The 15,432-nt window shown below is 48.8% G+C and overlaps 1 protein-coding gene across 1 annotated transcript; it reads right to left on the bottom strand.

Moving 5' to 3' along the window:
- Positions 1 to 10,688: 10,688 nt before the first annotated feature.
- Positions 10,689 to 14,748, bottom strand: LOC120707479 (kinesin-like protein KIN-13B). Its single transcript, XM_039992386.1, has 12 exons — positions 14,429 to 14,748; positions 14,178 to 14,333; positions 13,501 to 13,686; positions 13,279 to 13,386; positions 13,090 to 13,167; positions 12,923 to 13,004; positions 12,690 to 12,849; positions 12,266 to 12,568; positions 11,928 to 12,146; positions 11,387 to 11,846; positions 11,255 to 11,320; positions 10,689 to 11,179 (listed from the first exon to the last, which is right to left on the bottom strand). The coding sequence occupies exons 1-12, from the start codon at positions 14,522 to 14,524 to the stop codon at positions 11,000 to 11,002; spliced, it is 2,094 nt and encodes a 697-aa protein (XP_039848320.1). The 5' UTR covers positions 14,525 to 14,748; the 3' UTR covers positions 10,689 to 10,999.
- Positions 14,749 to 15,432: the final 684 nt, after the last annotated feature.

Here is a 15,432-nt window from a genome sequence, read left to right as displayed (position 1 = left end):
GGTAGAATTGGGAAAGGGCAGTAGGAAATTTGGGAGGAATTGGATCGGCGGCGGCACGAGGTCCGCTCTGTCTTGGGGAGGAAGAAGCACAAGTGCCGTGTTCATACCTGAGTCTCTCCTCTCCTCTCGGAATACATATACTAGACAAGCCACTCTGGGCCACTGATACGGGTACTGGGCCGAGCGGCACGCTTGGGCCTTGGGCCGGAGTGATCAGCAATGCTAACACTCCCCTCCTCTTGCGAAGCGACTTGCCCCCAAGTCGTTGCTCGTGGAAAGCGTCGACGAAGATCGTCCAAATTCTCCCAGGTGGCCAACGAAGACGGTAAACCTGACCACTTGATCAAGCCTTGGAGCACTGGACGATCACCAGAAGAAAGGCGATGGCGGAGCACACGCTCAGGCACTTGATAGTATGATGAACCATCTGGCAGTACCGAAGAGACAATCTGATCGCCCACGGCCTTCTTGAGCTGGGACACGTGAAAAACTGGGTGGATAGAGGCTGACGGCGGAAGCTCCAGCTTATAAGCTACAGGCCCGATACGCTCCAGCACACGAAAGGGGCCGAAGAATTTGAAGGACAACTTCTGATTAGCTCGAGGTGCCAGCGATGTCTGAACGTGAACGTTCTGACCTGCCTTTGTCAGCTTGCCGCTTCATGCGGTCCCGAGCACGCAAAAGGTGTTGCTTCACCAGATCTTGCATCAGTTCCCTTTCATGTAACCAAGTAGACAGGTCCGGAGTGGAAATAGCAGAAGCAGGCTCCAGGCCAAAGTGGCGTGGGGGGTGACCGTAGAGTACTTCAAACGGGGAACGCCCCAAAGCGGAATGGCAGCTCGTATTGTACCAAAACTCAGCCAGCGAGAGCCACTGAATCCACTTGGTGGGGCAAGCATGCACGAAACAGCGAAGAAATGTTTCCATACACTAGTTGACCCGCTCAGTCTGTCCGTCCGTCTGGGGGTGATAGGACGAGCTCATACGCAAAGAAACACCCGCCAAAGAGAACAATTCCTGCCAGAGTTTGCTTGTAAATACACGGTCGCGGTCAGAGATGAGCGACATTGGAAGGCCATGAAGCTTATACACATTGTCCAAATATGCTTTAGCAACCGAGAGAGCAGTAAAAGGATGCCGGAGTGGAACAAAGTGAGCAAACTTGGAATACTTATCGACCACCACAAGAATTGAATTGTACTGTCCAGAACGAGGAAGACCCTCCACGAAGTCTAGAGAGACTATCTGCCATGCCGAATCTGGAACTGGCAATGGTTGGAGCATACCTGGGTAACGAGCTCGATCGGGTTTAGCTTGCTGACAGATTTGGCAGGCATGAACAAACTGTTGCACCGAAGATTTCATTGCTGGCCAGGCGAAGTACTGTTTCAGCTTGCTGTAAGTGACAGGGATGCCTGAGTGGCGGCCCAGAGCAGAAGTATGCATTGCAGAAATGAGCTGTGATTGAAGGGATGCGTTATTACTGACCCATATGCGGTTCTTGAACCGGAGAACACCACCAGACAGGGTGTAATAGGGAACAGCATCTTGTTTGAGCGACAGCTTGGTGATCAACTCTTGAGCCTGAGGATCAGATGCATAAGCTGACACTACAGCTTCCAACCATAAAGGGGTACTAGTAGAGAGTGCCAGGACCTGATCAGTAGAAGATCGTCTCGACAGCCCATCAGCAACTCTATTTTCAGGCCCTTGTTTGTATATGATCTTGTACTGCAAGCCGAGCAATTTAGTAAAGACCTTTTGCTGCCACGGGGTGTGAAGCCGTTGTTCATTGAGGTGCACTAGGCTCTTTTGATCAGTGTGAATTGTAAATTCCCCACACTGCAAGTAATGCCTCCACTGCTCAACAGCAACTAAAATAGCGAGATACTCTTTCTCATACGTAGAGAGCCCCCTAGTTCGTGGACCAAGAGATTTACTGATAAAAGCTAAAGGATGATCTTTCTGCATTAACACGGCACCCACACCAGAGTCACAGGCATCAGTCTCAATTGCAAAAGGAAGTGAAAAATCAGGCAAGGCCAACACTGGGGCAGTAGATAGAGCAGACTTCAATGCAGCAAAAGCAGTATCATGCTCTGATGTCCAAATGAACAAACAACCTTTCTTAAGCAAAGTAGTGAGGGGTCTAGAAATAATACCGAAGTGTCTCACAAACTTTCGATAGTATCCAGCTAGACCGAGAAAAGATCTGAGCTCCTTGACAGAAGACGGTACTGGCCATTCCACAATTGCTTGTACTTTAGATGGATCTGTTGAAACTCCTTGCTCACTGATAATATGCCCCAAGTAAGCAACAGATCTCTGAGCAAACTTGCATTTGGACAATTTCAACTTCCACTGGTCCGTAGCTAGCCATTCAAACACCAAATTAATGTGCCGCAGGTGTCTTCATATGATTTGCTGTAAATTAAGATATCATCGAAAAAGACAATCACAAACTTGCGCAGACCAGGTGCCAAGGTGACATTCATGGCGCCCTGAAAGGAACCAGGAGCACCAGTAAGACCAAAGGCCATTACTCTAAACTCATACTGGCCAAAGTGGGTTTGGAAGGCTGTCTTGTACTCCTCACCAGGCTTCAAAAGAATATGATGAAAACCGGCTCTCAAGTCAAGATTAGAAAACCAGGAAGCTCCTGCTAGTTCATCCATCAGCTGGTCAAACACAGGCACATGGAACTTGGACTTAAGGGTCAAAGCATTAAGATGTCGAAAATCCACACAAAACCTGTAGGTACCATCCTTCTTCTTGACAAGCAACACAGGCGAGGAGAACAAACTAGCGCTAGGCTGAATTATCCCCTTTTGCAACATATCAGACACCTGTTTCTCAATTTCATCCCTCAGAGCGGGGGGATATCTGTAGGGACGAATGTTAACTGGTCTGGCACCGGGTATGAGAGGAATCTCATGGTCACATGCTCGAGAAGGAGGTAACCCATCAGGTGCCTCAAAGATATGCCCAAACTGGTCAAGTAGGGACTGCACCTCAGTAGGGAGCAACTGAACTGAACCCTCTTGTGAACCATCAGGAGTGAGCACACAGAACTGAAGTAACACCTCATCAGGAGGTTCTGACAGCAGACCTTGAAGCAACACTGCTTGACCGGCATAGGAGATTTCCATCCACTTGTTCTTCCAGTGAATGTTCATGGGACTATAAGTTTCTAACCAATCCATCCCAATTATAAAGATCATATGCTGTCAAGGGAAGCACTCTGAGATCAGACTGAAAGGCCAAATCACCAATGAACCATACTGCCTGGGAGATGACGGCAGAACAGGACAGTATGCCACCACCCGCCACTTGCACAGAAACTGAATTCCTTAGAGAAGTAACACCAGACAACCGCTGAGCCAACTGAGCACTGATAAAAGAGGTGGAACTGCCAGAATCGACAAGAATAGATATAGACTGATGTTGAATAGAGCCCAAGAACTTCATAGTACGGGGAGCTCCCTGACCTGTCATTGCTGCCTTGGAAATAGCCAAAAACAATTGCTCTGAAGACTCTGTAGGCAAGGAGTGGCTGTCGACAGACACATCCTCCAATTGAAATAATTCCCAGAGTTCCTGCACTGCATGAAGCTGCACTGTTGGAGAGCACTTATGATCTTTGCTCCACTTTTCAGCACATTTGTAGCAAAGCCCCATGGCACGACGATAAGCTCGCAGCGCAGCTAGCTTGGCATCAGGAGAACTCACTTGGGCAGTGTCCCCACTGCGACGATCATCCTTAGTCATAGCAGGAGATGGACGGTCGCGAGGAGGAGGAGCCGGCAGAGGAAGGGCTCCTCGGAGCTGAGGCTTGAACGACGAACTAGAATACGACCGCTTGAATCCCCGTCGGCAAGATGAATCGCCCACCTCTTCCTGCAACAAAGCAAGGGAACAAGCAGAATCCAACGTAGATGGGCGTTGAACAAGTACAGAAGCACGGATATCACATCGCAACCCATCTACAAAATGAATAGTATAATACATGGGATCTGTAGTGTGCTCATAAGTAATCAACTGATCGACTAACTCAGAAAAACGCTGAACATAATCAGCGACTGTGGTATCCTGGCTAATATGATAAAGCTGCCGAATCAAGGACTCCTGCTGGTCTCTACCGAATCGTTCAAGCAACAGAGAACAAAATTCAGACCACTGGGCCGCCTTCAGGCACTTGGTCACCGATTGGGACCAGCGCGCGGCCGGGCCATCCAACTGATTGAGGGCCAAACGGACCCAGAAACTCGAATCAACAGAATACATGTCGAAATAGTCCTCACAACGAGAGATCCAAAGCTTAGGATTCTCGCCGTCAAAGCGATGGAAATGCAATTTGGGTAACTTGCCTAGCATGGGGTTGTCGCGGGAAAAACCAGATGCAACAGGATTAACACGGGGTGGAGGGGAGGAGTGAGATAACGCACCCTTGACCGGGACGTGGGTGTGGATCAGCACCGATCCGAACCCCTCATCCCGGTAGTGTTGTTCAACGCGGTGCCCAGCGGGGCCGTCGGTGTCGGTAGAAGCAGGTAGGCGCTTCGTCACCGACTGCGGGGTGGGGAAGATGGGGGGCTCTGGGACAGCGCGCTCGCGGAAGGAGCGGTCCCAGAAGCGAGCGACCTTGCCGAGCTCGAGCTTCACGTCGTCGACGGTGGCCTCGATGCGGGGACGCCATTCGTCGAACACCTGGGCCGCGTCCTCCAGGCGGTCAAGCCGTGCGCCCTGAGACTGCTCGAGGTCGTAGATCCGGCGGTCCCACTTCTCGTCGTGCTCGGAGAAGCCCTTGCGGAGCTCGTCGGAGAACCGCTGCTGCATCTCGTCGAGGATGAGCTTGATGGCTGGGTCCATAGCGCCCTGGCGACGCTGAAGGCGAGTGAAGTGCTCGTGGGCCGGTAGGGGATCCAGTGCTCAAACCCGATCTACGATCCTAAGCGGCGCGAACTGGGTGGTCGCCGGCGCAGGAAGAGCTAACCGGCGATATGCAGGGTCGCCGCCGACTGGGAGTCAGTAGGCGAGGCTTGGACGCCGAGATCGGAGCGATGCATGGCGGCGCGGACCTAGTACGCCATGGCGGCGGGACTTGGTCGAATCGGGCGAGCGGTAGAAGAAGAGCAGAACAGCGGGATGCCGAGGAACGAGGGGAATCTGATACCAATTGTTAGCAGCAGGATAGCGGGGATAGGAGAGAGAGGTAGAATTGGGAAAGGGCGGTAGGAAATTGAGGAGGAATTGGATCGGCGGCGGCACGAGGTCCGCTCTGTCTTGGGGAGGAAGAAGCACAAGTGCCGTGTTCATACCTGAGTCTCTCCTCTCCTCTCGGAATACATATACTAGACAAGCCACTCTGGGCCACTGATACGGGTACTGGGCCGAGCGGCACGCTTGGGCCTTGGGCCGGAGTGATCAGCAATGCTAACAGTCTGGCGGGGATTATTTACTCTAGTCTTTGCAGTAGGTGTACGCTTATGCTATTAGTATTTTTTTTTTGAAGAAATATTAGTACAATTTGCGTGCTATAATAGTACTCCACCACCTAGGTCAATGCAACTACATATTTGCGTGCTAATCGCTCCCGGTACAATTTGATGAGAAGCTTTTACATGTTGTTGGACGTGTAAATGAAGTTGGTGACCTCCAATATCAGTGACGTTATTCAATGAAGTACGTCACTAATAAAATTTCAGATTGGTGACGGATTTTGAAGAAATCCGTCACCACTATTTTCGTACCTTGCTTATGTGACGAACATTAGTGACGCGTTTTAGATATAGCCGTCACTAGCATAATATTTGCTACGCGAAAACAAAACGCGTCTAATTGTGGTGTCACCAATGATGTTTTCTTACGTATTGTATAGCTAGAGATAATCCGGGGTTCCAAAATCTAAAAAAATGATTATCTAGTTTTGAGGGCTATTAAATGTCGAAGTTTCAAAATTTTGACCACTATCTAGCTAGCATTAGTGCGATTTGTTATCGTTTCCTGAATTTGCAGTTGTTTAAGGCCTTTTCAACGGTAGGCGCGTTTACTATTCTTTAACAGAACCTTGACACATCTACGTGGGCATATGCCATATATATGGTGCTGTGTGGCCACACTGCACACAGAAAGAAACAGCAGCCCTCACTAATTTCGGACAGATGTGAGTAACCCGTTCTCCTTTGCATTGGCCGCACGACTGTACGAGCATCTCTTTTATATATATGGGTTGTATGTTACCGCCAGCATCGTCAGATGTCCTTGCATATGTATACTATCGTACTGACGAGAGTGACTGTGGCGACACAGCGTGTACCAAAACTGTAGCTGCAAGAAGCTAGACCAGACCAGACCCTCGTGTTCCGGCATGCGTCTCGCAATTAAAAGATCGGTTCAGAGGTTAATGCTCGGAGTAGCCAGGTGCAGGTATTGATCACGTTCAGGAAGGATCACGCGCGCGCCTCGTCATCGCTGGGAAAAAAGGGTGCAGGCGCGCGCACTCCTGGTACTATAGTATGTAGTCTAGTAGCCTGTAGAGACGGAGACGGAGACAGAGACATGGCCTCGCGCGCCGTCGGAGTCGTCCGCCGCCTCCTCTCTCTAGCTCGCCGTGACGAGGAATCGCTGGCCACGACTCCACAGGACCCCGGCCGGGCCGGAGCCGGACGGCAACGTCCCCTTCAGCGCCCCCGCCGCCCACCGGCGTTCGTCGCTCTGACTTTTTCTCAATACAGACTCTAGAGAGCTCGCGCGATTAGCCCCCAGCCGGCCGGATCGCGTGCGATCCGTGCGTGACAGTGATGACCGTCCGTCGCTATCGTTCGTTCGGCTTCGGCACCGTGACGCCAAAGAATCAGCGGCCGTGCCAGTGGTAGATGGGCAGGCGGCCTACGCCTGTCACTCGAGCCGGAACGTGTGGGGGGCAGGGCAGGGTCGCAGGGAGCTGGGTCTCCGGGAGCCGGCAGCGGCACGGCGGTGGGCGGCTGGCCGGGAAGCGAGAGTTTGGACGGACCGCTCGCGGGCCGGCAGAGAAACAAGCAGACGTGGTAATGGGTCATGGTTATAGTGGGATCTTCACAGTCCAACAATGTTTTTAAATTATTTAGTTTAAAATTGTATAAAATTAGAGTCCGGTCCTTAGATTTTCTAGTTCAAAATCTTGGGCCCTTTACCACCCCTAGACCTAGGAATGAGGCACCGTAGGGAGAGGTTCCATACGGTCGATATTACGACCGTGTCTTTTTTTTCTTTTTTGGAGAGACAAAAAAATATTTCAAGAAAAATTTGGAGAGAAAAAATATTTCAAGAAAAATTTCATAGAGAGAAAAAAATGACCAGAAAAAATTTGAAAAGAAAGTTTTACAAAATAAATTGAAAATTTTTTAACAGAAAAAATTTTACATCCAAAATAAAAAAACTCAGGTAAAAACTTTTATAAAAAATTTTGAATAAAAAAATAAAAATAAAACTACGAGGAGCTCGCCCGCTGTGCTGCCTCCCTGCCACCGGCCCCGCTGCGCCGCCCGCTTCGCATGCGCTCCCGCCGCCGCCGCCGCCGCCCATGGCCCGCCACCTGGCCCACCGTGTGGCGCCTCCCCGTCGCTGGCCTAGCCACGCCGCGCCTCCCCGTCGCCGGCCCCGCCGCTCCGCCAGCCCCGTCACGCTGCGCCTCTCCTCCCCGCCGCCGGCGCACCGCAGAGCTCAGGTTGCCGGGAAAGAGAAAGAGAGAGGAAGAGGACAGCGGCAGGAAAGAAGCCGCTGGTGACGGGAGATAAAGACGTGCGTGGGGCCTGCCACGTGAATCCTGTGCGCCTCAGCAGACTTGGGCGGTCGAATTGACCGTGGGTTCGCGAACAACCAGTCACCCGCATTAACAGCTTTGGGCCTAGGAATCCTATACTACATTTTTTTGAAACATTTTTTTCTTCCTCATGATTCATGCAAACACCCACTGCCCTTGAATCCACTCCAAACCCTAACTTCCTCTCTCACTTTCTCTCTTCCCTGCCGCCGCCACCCACCCCGCCGCATCGCCACCGCCGCCACCGCCTCCGCAATGCCGCCGGCGGCCACCGGCGTCAAAGAAGTTGGAAAAAATGTTAAGCGGGCCGGAGACTAGTGTTAATGGAATTTAGTGGGCTTTATAGATGATTGCCTTATACTTCGGAATGACCAGCTGCAGCAGTAGGATAAATACAGTAATTTAGCAGAATGCTCGCTCATATGGATGTAAACGGATCGGATACAGATGAATATCATTGATATTGTATTTGTTTTCATATTTATATTTGAATACGGAGTCGGATACGGATAAGATTATAATGGATATCGACATCATAAAAATGTAACTTTTGAGCGTTCGGATACAGATCGGTTACGGATATTGTATACTCGGAATCGAATACGGATGGATAAAAAACACTTCCAGACTGGATCGAATTCAAATAAAGTCGGGAAATATCCATACTATTTACATCCATACTCACTCGCTTCCTGGTTTTGCCAAGATCGACCGCCTGGATTTTTGTATGTCGTGGCTGCTACTGAAAAACAAGGGCATAGTGCTAGAGTTTGTGAACGAGGTTGTGCTCAGCATTAAAAAAAAAGGTTCTGTTGAAAAATTCCCGAAAATTGAAAATTTTGTTGTCCATAAGAAAAAAAATGCTCCGAATAGGATAAGCAATTCTTAAACCAATAGTTGAAACAATTGGATATATATAAGCATCTAGAACACAATTGCTCGGCCTAAAGGCTAAAAGGCAATCCAGAACAATGCATGCTCAGGTATATTCATCAAGGCCATCGGCAGAGAGATGGCCGTATACAAAACACCATTATATATAAGAATAACACCCTCCCTTCACAAGGAGATAGAGCTGCCTAAAACCACCCGAAAAATACTAGTCGAAAAGAAAACAACTTCTTGATGATGCTACTAATTACGAAGAAATGCACGGACGACAATCCTCCTTTGTACTACTACCAACACTTGGCTCAAAGATTTTGGCGAGTAGGGCGCCAGCTAGGAACGCACACAACCGTCTCCCCATCACGGCTCCGGGCGAGTCCAGCTTGCCTGCCTCCACCCCCACCGCTCGCCGCTCAGACATCAACCTCTGCTGGTACAGCCACTCCGAACTCCGTCGGTCTCGCAGCAGGGCGCGAGCGGTGGCGAGCCGCACCTGTTTGTTGGCGTAGCTCCGGGCGGCACCGCGGCCGGTGGCGAGGAACCTCCGTCCGGCGTAGCCCTCCGCCGCCGTGCGCGCAACTGCCCGCGCCAGGCACTGCATGGCCGGACGGCCTCTCTCGGCCGCGATGCGAAGAACCGCCTGGATCGGTTGTTTCTTGTTGTTGTCAATGGGGCTCTGCAATCTGCCTGCTTGCTGGTTCGGGCGTGAGTTGGGTACCGGACGCCGGTGTGCATCCAGGATTTGTAGGGGTTTGTAGGCGACGATCTGTGTTGGATCCGCATACGCGTAGGAATCTCAGTCTCCTTTTCCGAGACCGAGGATGTGAATCGGAGTACTCGATTTGGACGGCCCACACGGCCCAGTGAACGCACAGCCGCAGCCCAAGAACATCCACTCGCCCCCACCGCCACCGGCCCACCCGGCTCGCCTCGCTCCTCCGGTCCTCCACTCCAGCCTCGCAGCCGCGACAGCCATATGGCTGGAGCTCTCGGCGCCGTCGCCCGCCGCCTCGCGAGGTCCGCTGCGTACGAGCGTCGGGGACGCCGCCTCGGCTCGGCGGCCGCGCCGGCCCTCGCGCGCCGCCCACGCCGCCGCGTCTCCTCCTCCTCGCGCGCCGCCGGCGAGGATTTCGAGCTCGGAGCATGCCTAGGATGGATGATCACCCTCTGCGTCTTCCCCGTCGGGAAGGTCTTCCTCGACAAGCAAGCCGACGTGCGCAGGGAGGAGGCGGAGAATGTCTTCCTCTGCGCCAAGTCACAGGAGATGGATGAAGAAATTGCGCGCCTCGAGATGGCGTGGGAGGAGGAGGTGGCCGCGAGGCAGAAGAAGCGCGAGCAGTGATCCCCTACTGGCGCCTGACAGATGATCCGTGTTGGCCTACTTACGCATGAGACTAATTGTTAGTAGTGGAATCGGAAATTTTCAGGCAAGTACTATCAGTGAAAGTAGAGTTATGTATGGTCAGGTGATGCAAGCGAACTCCGATCATTCAGCATTAAGAGTTATGTGGTCAGTAAACCAGATATTCCCAGTGAAGAAAGTTGGCATCACAACTTATCCTAAGCCATTGTTTTTGCATTTTCTGAAGAATGCTTCTGAGATCCTTTCAGCATTCAGTTCACTGGCAAGGTTCCCTTTTTCAGATGCAAAAACAGGGGACAGGGGCCATTACTATACCCCTCGACACAACCACAGTTTGAACTCTGACTTGATTGAGAATACGACATTTTCATTCTAAGTGCCACCAAACAAGAACTTAGGAATACAATTTGTTCCTAAGTTATCAGCTGGTGCAGATGCCAATTTGTTCTTGCGTTGGATTATCATCAACGCAGAAGCAAATTGGCACCTGCACCGCCTGAAACTGAAAGCACCAAGAGCAGCTAAAAAGATGATCTGCCTTTTGTATAAAAAAAGGAAACCTTGCCTACTCCTCCTGAAACTGAGGTGACAGGAGTGGATCTCACACAATAAACATCGACAGATAAGGAAACAAGGTAGCCAGACAAATGGTGTGCGTAAACGGATGATAGCAACTGATAACACTGGAATTCTGCATACATCGGGAAAAAAGAGAGGTATTTGTTGAGGAACAAACAGCAGGTACTAATGTGACGCGCAAATACACACATGGAGGGAACCATCAGGCAAGAAGTGAAACCAGCCATCTAGTTCTGCACTTCTGCTTCTGCATTGGCCACGCACCTGAGGTTTTAATACTGCAGGAGCATGGCAAACACGGATAGGTGCCCACCTGTCCATCTCAGAGGTAGGAATCACAGTAGCGGATGAATGTGAAGTATCTACAATCAAGGGCACTGAGCATATAGCAGCACGCTGTTCTCATTCAGACGCCTCTGGAACTGCTCCAACCGAGATTGCAAGTCCACAATTCCAGCAGCCTTCTGCGATAGTATACTGCTTAGTCTTGCAATGTAATCATCTAGTTGGTTACCAGGCTGATCCGCTTCCCCTATTATGTTCAATTCCTGATCAAGGCAAAGGTGTTAGAGCAAAATAATTCAGCAACCCAATGCGGCAATGCAGAATCATAGGGTATTAACCTCTGTTAGGATGGCCAGAGTCTCTTCCACCTGCTTTCTATGAGCGGTAACCAAATCCTCCTCTTCCTGCAGCAATTACCGAAAGTATCAGTCATATTGTATCAAGATAATCTTGAAAAGCAATCGCATTACCTGGAGGAGACCATTTAGATGCTCATCTTCTTCATCCGGCTCAGCCCTTCTGATTTTGTAAGCAATGGAATTTCCCATATTATTACCCAAAGCAGAATCTTTGGCTTTCCTTGCTGGTTGTATTCCCAGCTGGTACATTATATCTGGTACTTCAGCTATATTTGGTGCCATGCCACCCTTGCTTCTTTTTTCCTTGACATAAACACCATTTGATGAGCTGAACTCCACCCCTTCCTTCACCTTGGGCATTCGATCAGCAAATGTGGGAGTTGGCTGTTCTTTGACATACTGCTGCTGTTTTGGCCAACCAAAATCTCTTCTTTCGGTGATATCATTCATCATCTCAGAACCAGAGAAAGAGGGCACAACTGAAGCTAATGGGGAAGGACTTGACTCTCTTAAAGGAGCTGCCAAAGGCACATCTTTCTTCGCATTGCCTCCTTTTGACAGACTCTTCACCCTGAAAAAATAAGAAGCCTTGCTTATATTATAAGGACATAAGCAGTTATAGCAACATAAAGAATGGAGGTATGGTAATCACCTGTCAGCATATCTCAATGTGTTCAGAGTATGCTCACAAGAGCCAGAACTAGGGGAGATGCATGATATCATGACAGTGCGTGAGTCTCCAATGAATGAATCACGCAAAACTTCTGTTAATTTGCTACCACGGAATGGAATATGAGTCTGATCATTATCAAGAGCTCTAATGCATTCTTTCAAGGCAAGCAAACTTTTATTGATCTCAGCACCCTCGATTCTGCATTGCATTTCAGAAAGAATAGTTCAGTACACAAAATGTCAGTATCTTTATCACTTTATGAATTGCTCCAAACTAGGGGGGTGGGGGGCAGAAAGTATGTTAGTATGAAAGGTGACCTTGTTTGTTTATCATTATCAGTTGTATCAGCACCACGCTCACTGCCAGCAAGATCGATGAAGGACAACTTGCCGACTGGTCTGGGTGGTTTGGAGTCATTGCCATCAACACGCCTTTTAATAGCAAGCTGAAGAATGGCATGAGACCTTGAGGACTCTTCGTTTGCACCAGTTGTACCAGTACTTCTGGTGGCACTGCCTTTTTCAATCAACTCCTTGATAGTTTCAACATCAGACACTCTATACTCTTGTAAACCAACAATGCAAACCTTTTGCTTTCCATCCTCTCTCATGCAAAGTTTACTGCATTGAGCAATAAATATTCAGACCCACAAAAAAAAGCAATAAATATTCAGAATGTGAGAAATAGCAGACCCAGAGATAGGCACCATTCCTGAACATGACAGATTTGGTGGCAACTCACCTCCTATCATTAAGTAGGTCGAATAATTTGCCACCGTATATCTCAAAGAAGCTGACAAATAATTGAAAGCCTTGGTTGCGGTATGTATGGTGCATTAATCTCAGGATATCTTGAGAGGCCTTAAGAGGAAGGGGCCTCATAGTATATGTCTTTCCACTGCCTGAATAGAGGATATTAGTTGAAATGATATGAAATCAGAAATAGGATGTATCTAGAGTAGGACGGGCATATACCAGTTTGTCCATAAGCAAAACAAGTTGCTTTTGTTCGATTAAAAATTGCTGAAACCACAGGTTCCACTGTTTCGCGATAAACCTGTAAATTGGAGGAAGACAGTGTCTGGGAATGAATTTACAGTACTTAAAAATATTATGAAAAAGGTTATGCAATTTGTACCAACCTCATCATTTGAAACATCTTCATCTAACACAGCATCAAAGACAAACTCATGCTTTTCAACATATTCAGTAAGATCAACCTGCGAAACGATGTGCCAGACATTGAGTATTAAGTGAAAACTGCAGAAGCAAGTTACTATTCTTAGGAATATAGACAATAGATACTGAAGAGAGAAGAAAAACAAGCAAACCTTAAGTTTAGTCTCATGGACAGTCAGAGAGTTTGATCTTTGTTCAATGTCTATGATATCTTCTTCCTTTTTTGATATTTCCTTTTTATTAAGTGGTCTTTTCCGCACCTGCATTCGACATGTCACATCGAAGCTATTAAAATTGGGCAAGTTATGGCATTTCAGGTAAGCCAATAATAAAATATTTATCAGCAACTGTGGAGCAAAACTATAGAAACATACCACCACTTTGATTTTCGCAACAGGTGCTGCCTTCGCATTCTCAGGGAAGGCCATCAGGTAATTATTTTGAGGGAAAATGGTAGACTTGCTTATCTGCTTATTTGCTGCGAAGCTCATATCTGGATCATCCAAACCTCCTCCATAGCCAAACTTTTGGGCACCATCGTACATCCCAGGTACTTGAAACTATATAAATAGCATATGAATTTTAGCTCAAGCTAATATATTCTTTTTAATGTGGAACATCCATTGTTGCAATACTATATTGCCAGCACAATTGTTAGGATTAAAAGTAAATCAATGAATGATCAAGTACATAGCATCAGCTGAAGTAAGATATTAGCATACTGATGTGGTGCCCCATCTCAACAACCAACCATGATTCTACCAAAGCTATATTTGTTTAACACTCCAGACTCTGCACATGCGAATTAGCAGAACTAAAAGAAGACCAGGAAAAATACATCCGCTATCCAAGTCGATGATCAATTCAACAAACAGATAAAAGCGATTGTTTCGTGAATCCATGACCCTAAGTCCCTAACTGTTACAAACAAAACGTCAGATCCAGCACGCCGACAACATTCTCCAACAATACGATTTATCCCAATCATCCGAGGTTACCCAAACAGAAGCAGCAAACAAAAAAAAAAAAGAGCGTAGATGATTGGGCTCACATCGGGGATTAACTCGGTGTCGAACGCGTGGAGATCGAGCAGCCCGGGACTGAGCTGCTGCCTCTGCCCCGGCGAGTCCCCTCCGCGCAGCCGCGCCGGCGTCGTGGGCTCCACCAACACGAAGATCTCCCCATCCCCGCGCCGCACCCCGCCGCGCTGTACACACAAAGCGATCCCTCCGATGAGCTCGACCCAGTTGAAACCGGGAAACCCGGGCTCCACGCAGATCTCGACGAGCCATTTGGCCGTACCTGCTGCGGCGCCCACCGGTCGGCGCCGGCATTGGCGGGCACGTCGAAGAGCAGCTGCTCGGAGGAGTACCGCCGCCGGCCGCCGCCTCCGTTCATCGTCGCCGCCGGCGAAACACGGGGGCGAGCGACGCCGTGTGGAGTGGGGGAGTGGAGGGAGAGAAGGCCCGAGTGCTGGTGGAGGGGACAACGGGAGGCGGAGGAGCCGCTCCTAGTGGACCATGAGTAAAAAAAAGGCCTCTGTTTCGGAGAGGCAGAGGGGAGGTGGTTCTTTTGCGGATTGCACCCTGGGAACTTGCGAGACGTTGCGCGGACGCCCCCCGAGTTTGAATTTTGAGTGGAGTTCAAGGCAGCAGCAGGTAGAGACGAAGAAAAAGGTGGGGTGCGCCTTGAATCTCGAAGCGAGGGGACCTTTCTCTTCGGCTGCTTTTTGGGGGTTTTGTTAGGCAGCGCCCGTCTCCGCCGGCATGGTTGGTGAAGTGGGGATCTCGTTATCGTTTCTTTTCAAATTTTCATCAATTTTATGGAGGGCCATCAGCATCGGTGACTTTCTTTCATTTTATTTTATTTGTATATTCACAAATTCAAGGTTCTTTTTTCTTGTGATTTGTGACGCTGGTGCTGGTGCTGGTGGAATGCTAGCATCTCTCGGTATTCTTTTTTTTTTTTGAAAACGAACCGAGGATAGTATCTACAGCTTATCGAAGAAAACATGGAGGCTTGAACTAACAATTAGCAATGAGTAATAAGAAAATTGAAGATAGTAGAACGTTTTATGTATGCATATGTATATCTGAGAATCTGCATCTATTTGTGTTTTAAATAAACATAGGGTACCTTTTCTAGCTAAAGACAATTTAGACAAGGTCCTGATTAATCTCTTTGAACATTGGTGGAGTGGGGATTTTTTTATCCTTTTTTTAAAAAAATAAAACCGTACATTTTATGGAGGACTATAAATATCATGACTTTCTTCATGTTTTCTACCATGGTAAAAATGTAGGAAC

The sequence above is a fragment of the Panicum virgatum genome, chromosome 5K, assembly GCF_016808335.1.
Source record: "Panicum virgatum strain AP13 chromosome 5K, P.virgatum_v5, whole genome shotgun sequence".
Classification (NCBI taxonomy): Eukaryota; Viridiplantae; Streptophyta; class Magnoliopsida; order Poales; family Poaceae; genus Panicum; species Panicum virgatum.
This window is presented reverse-complemented; position numbering and strand designations above follow the sequence as displayed.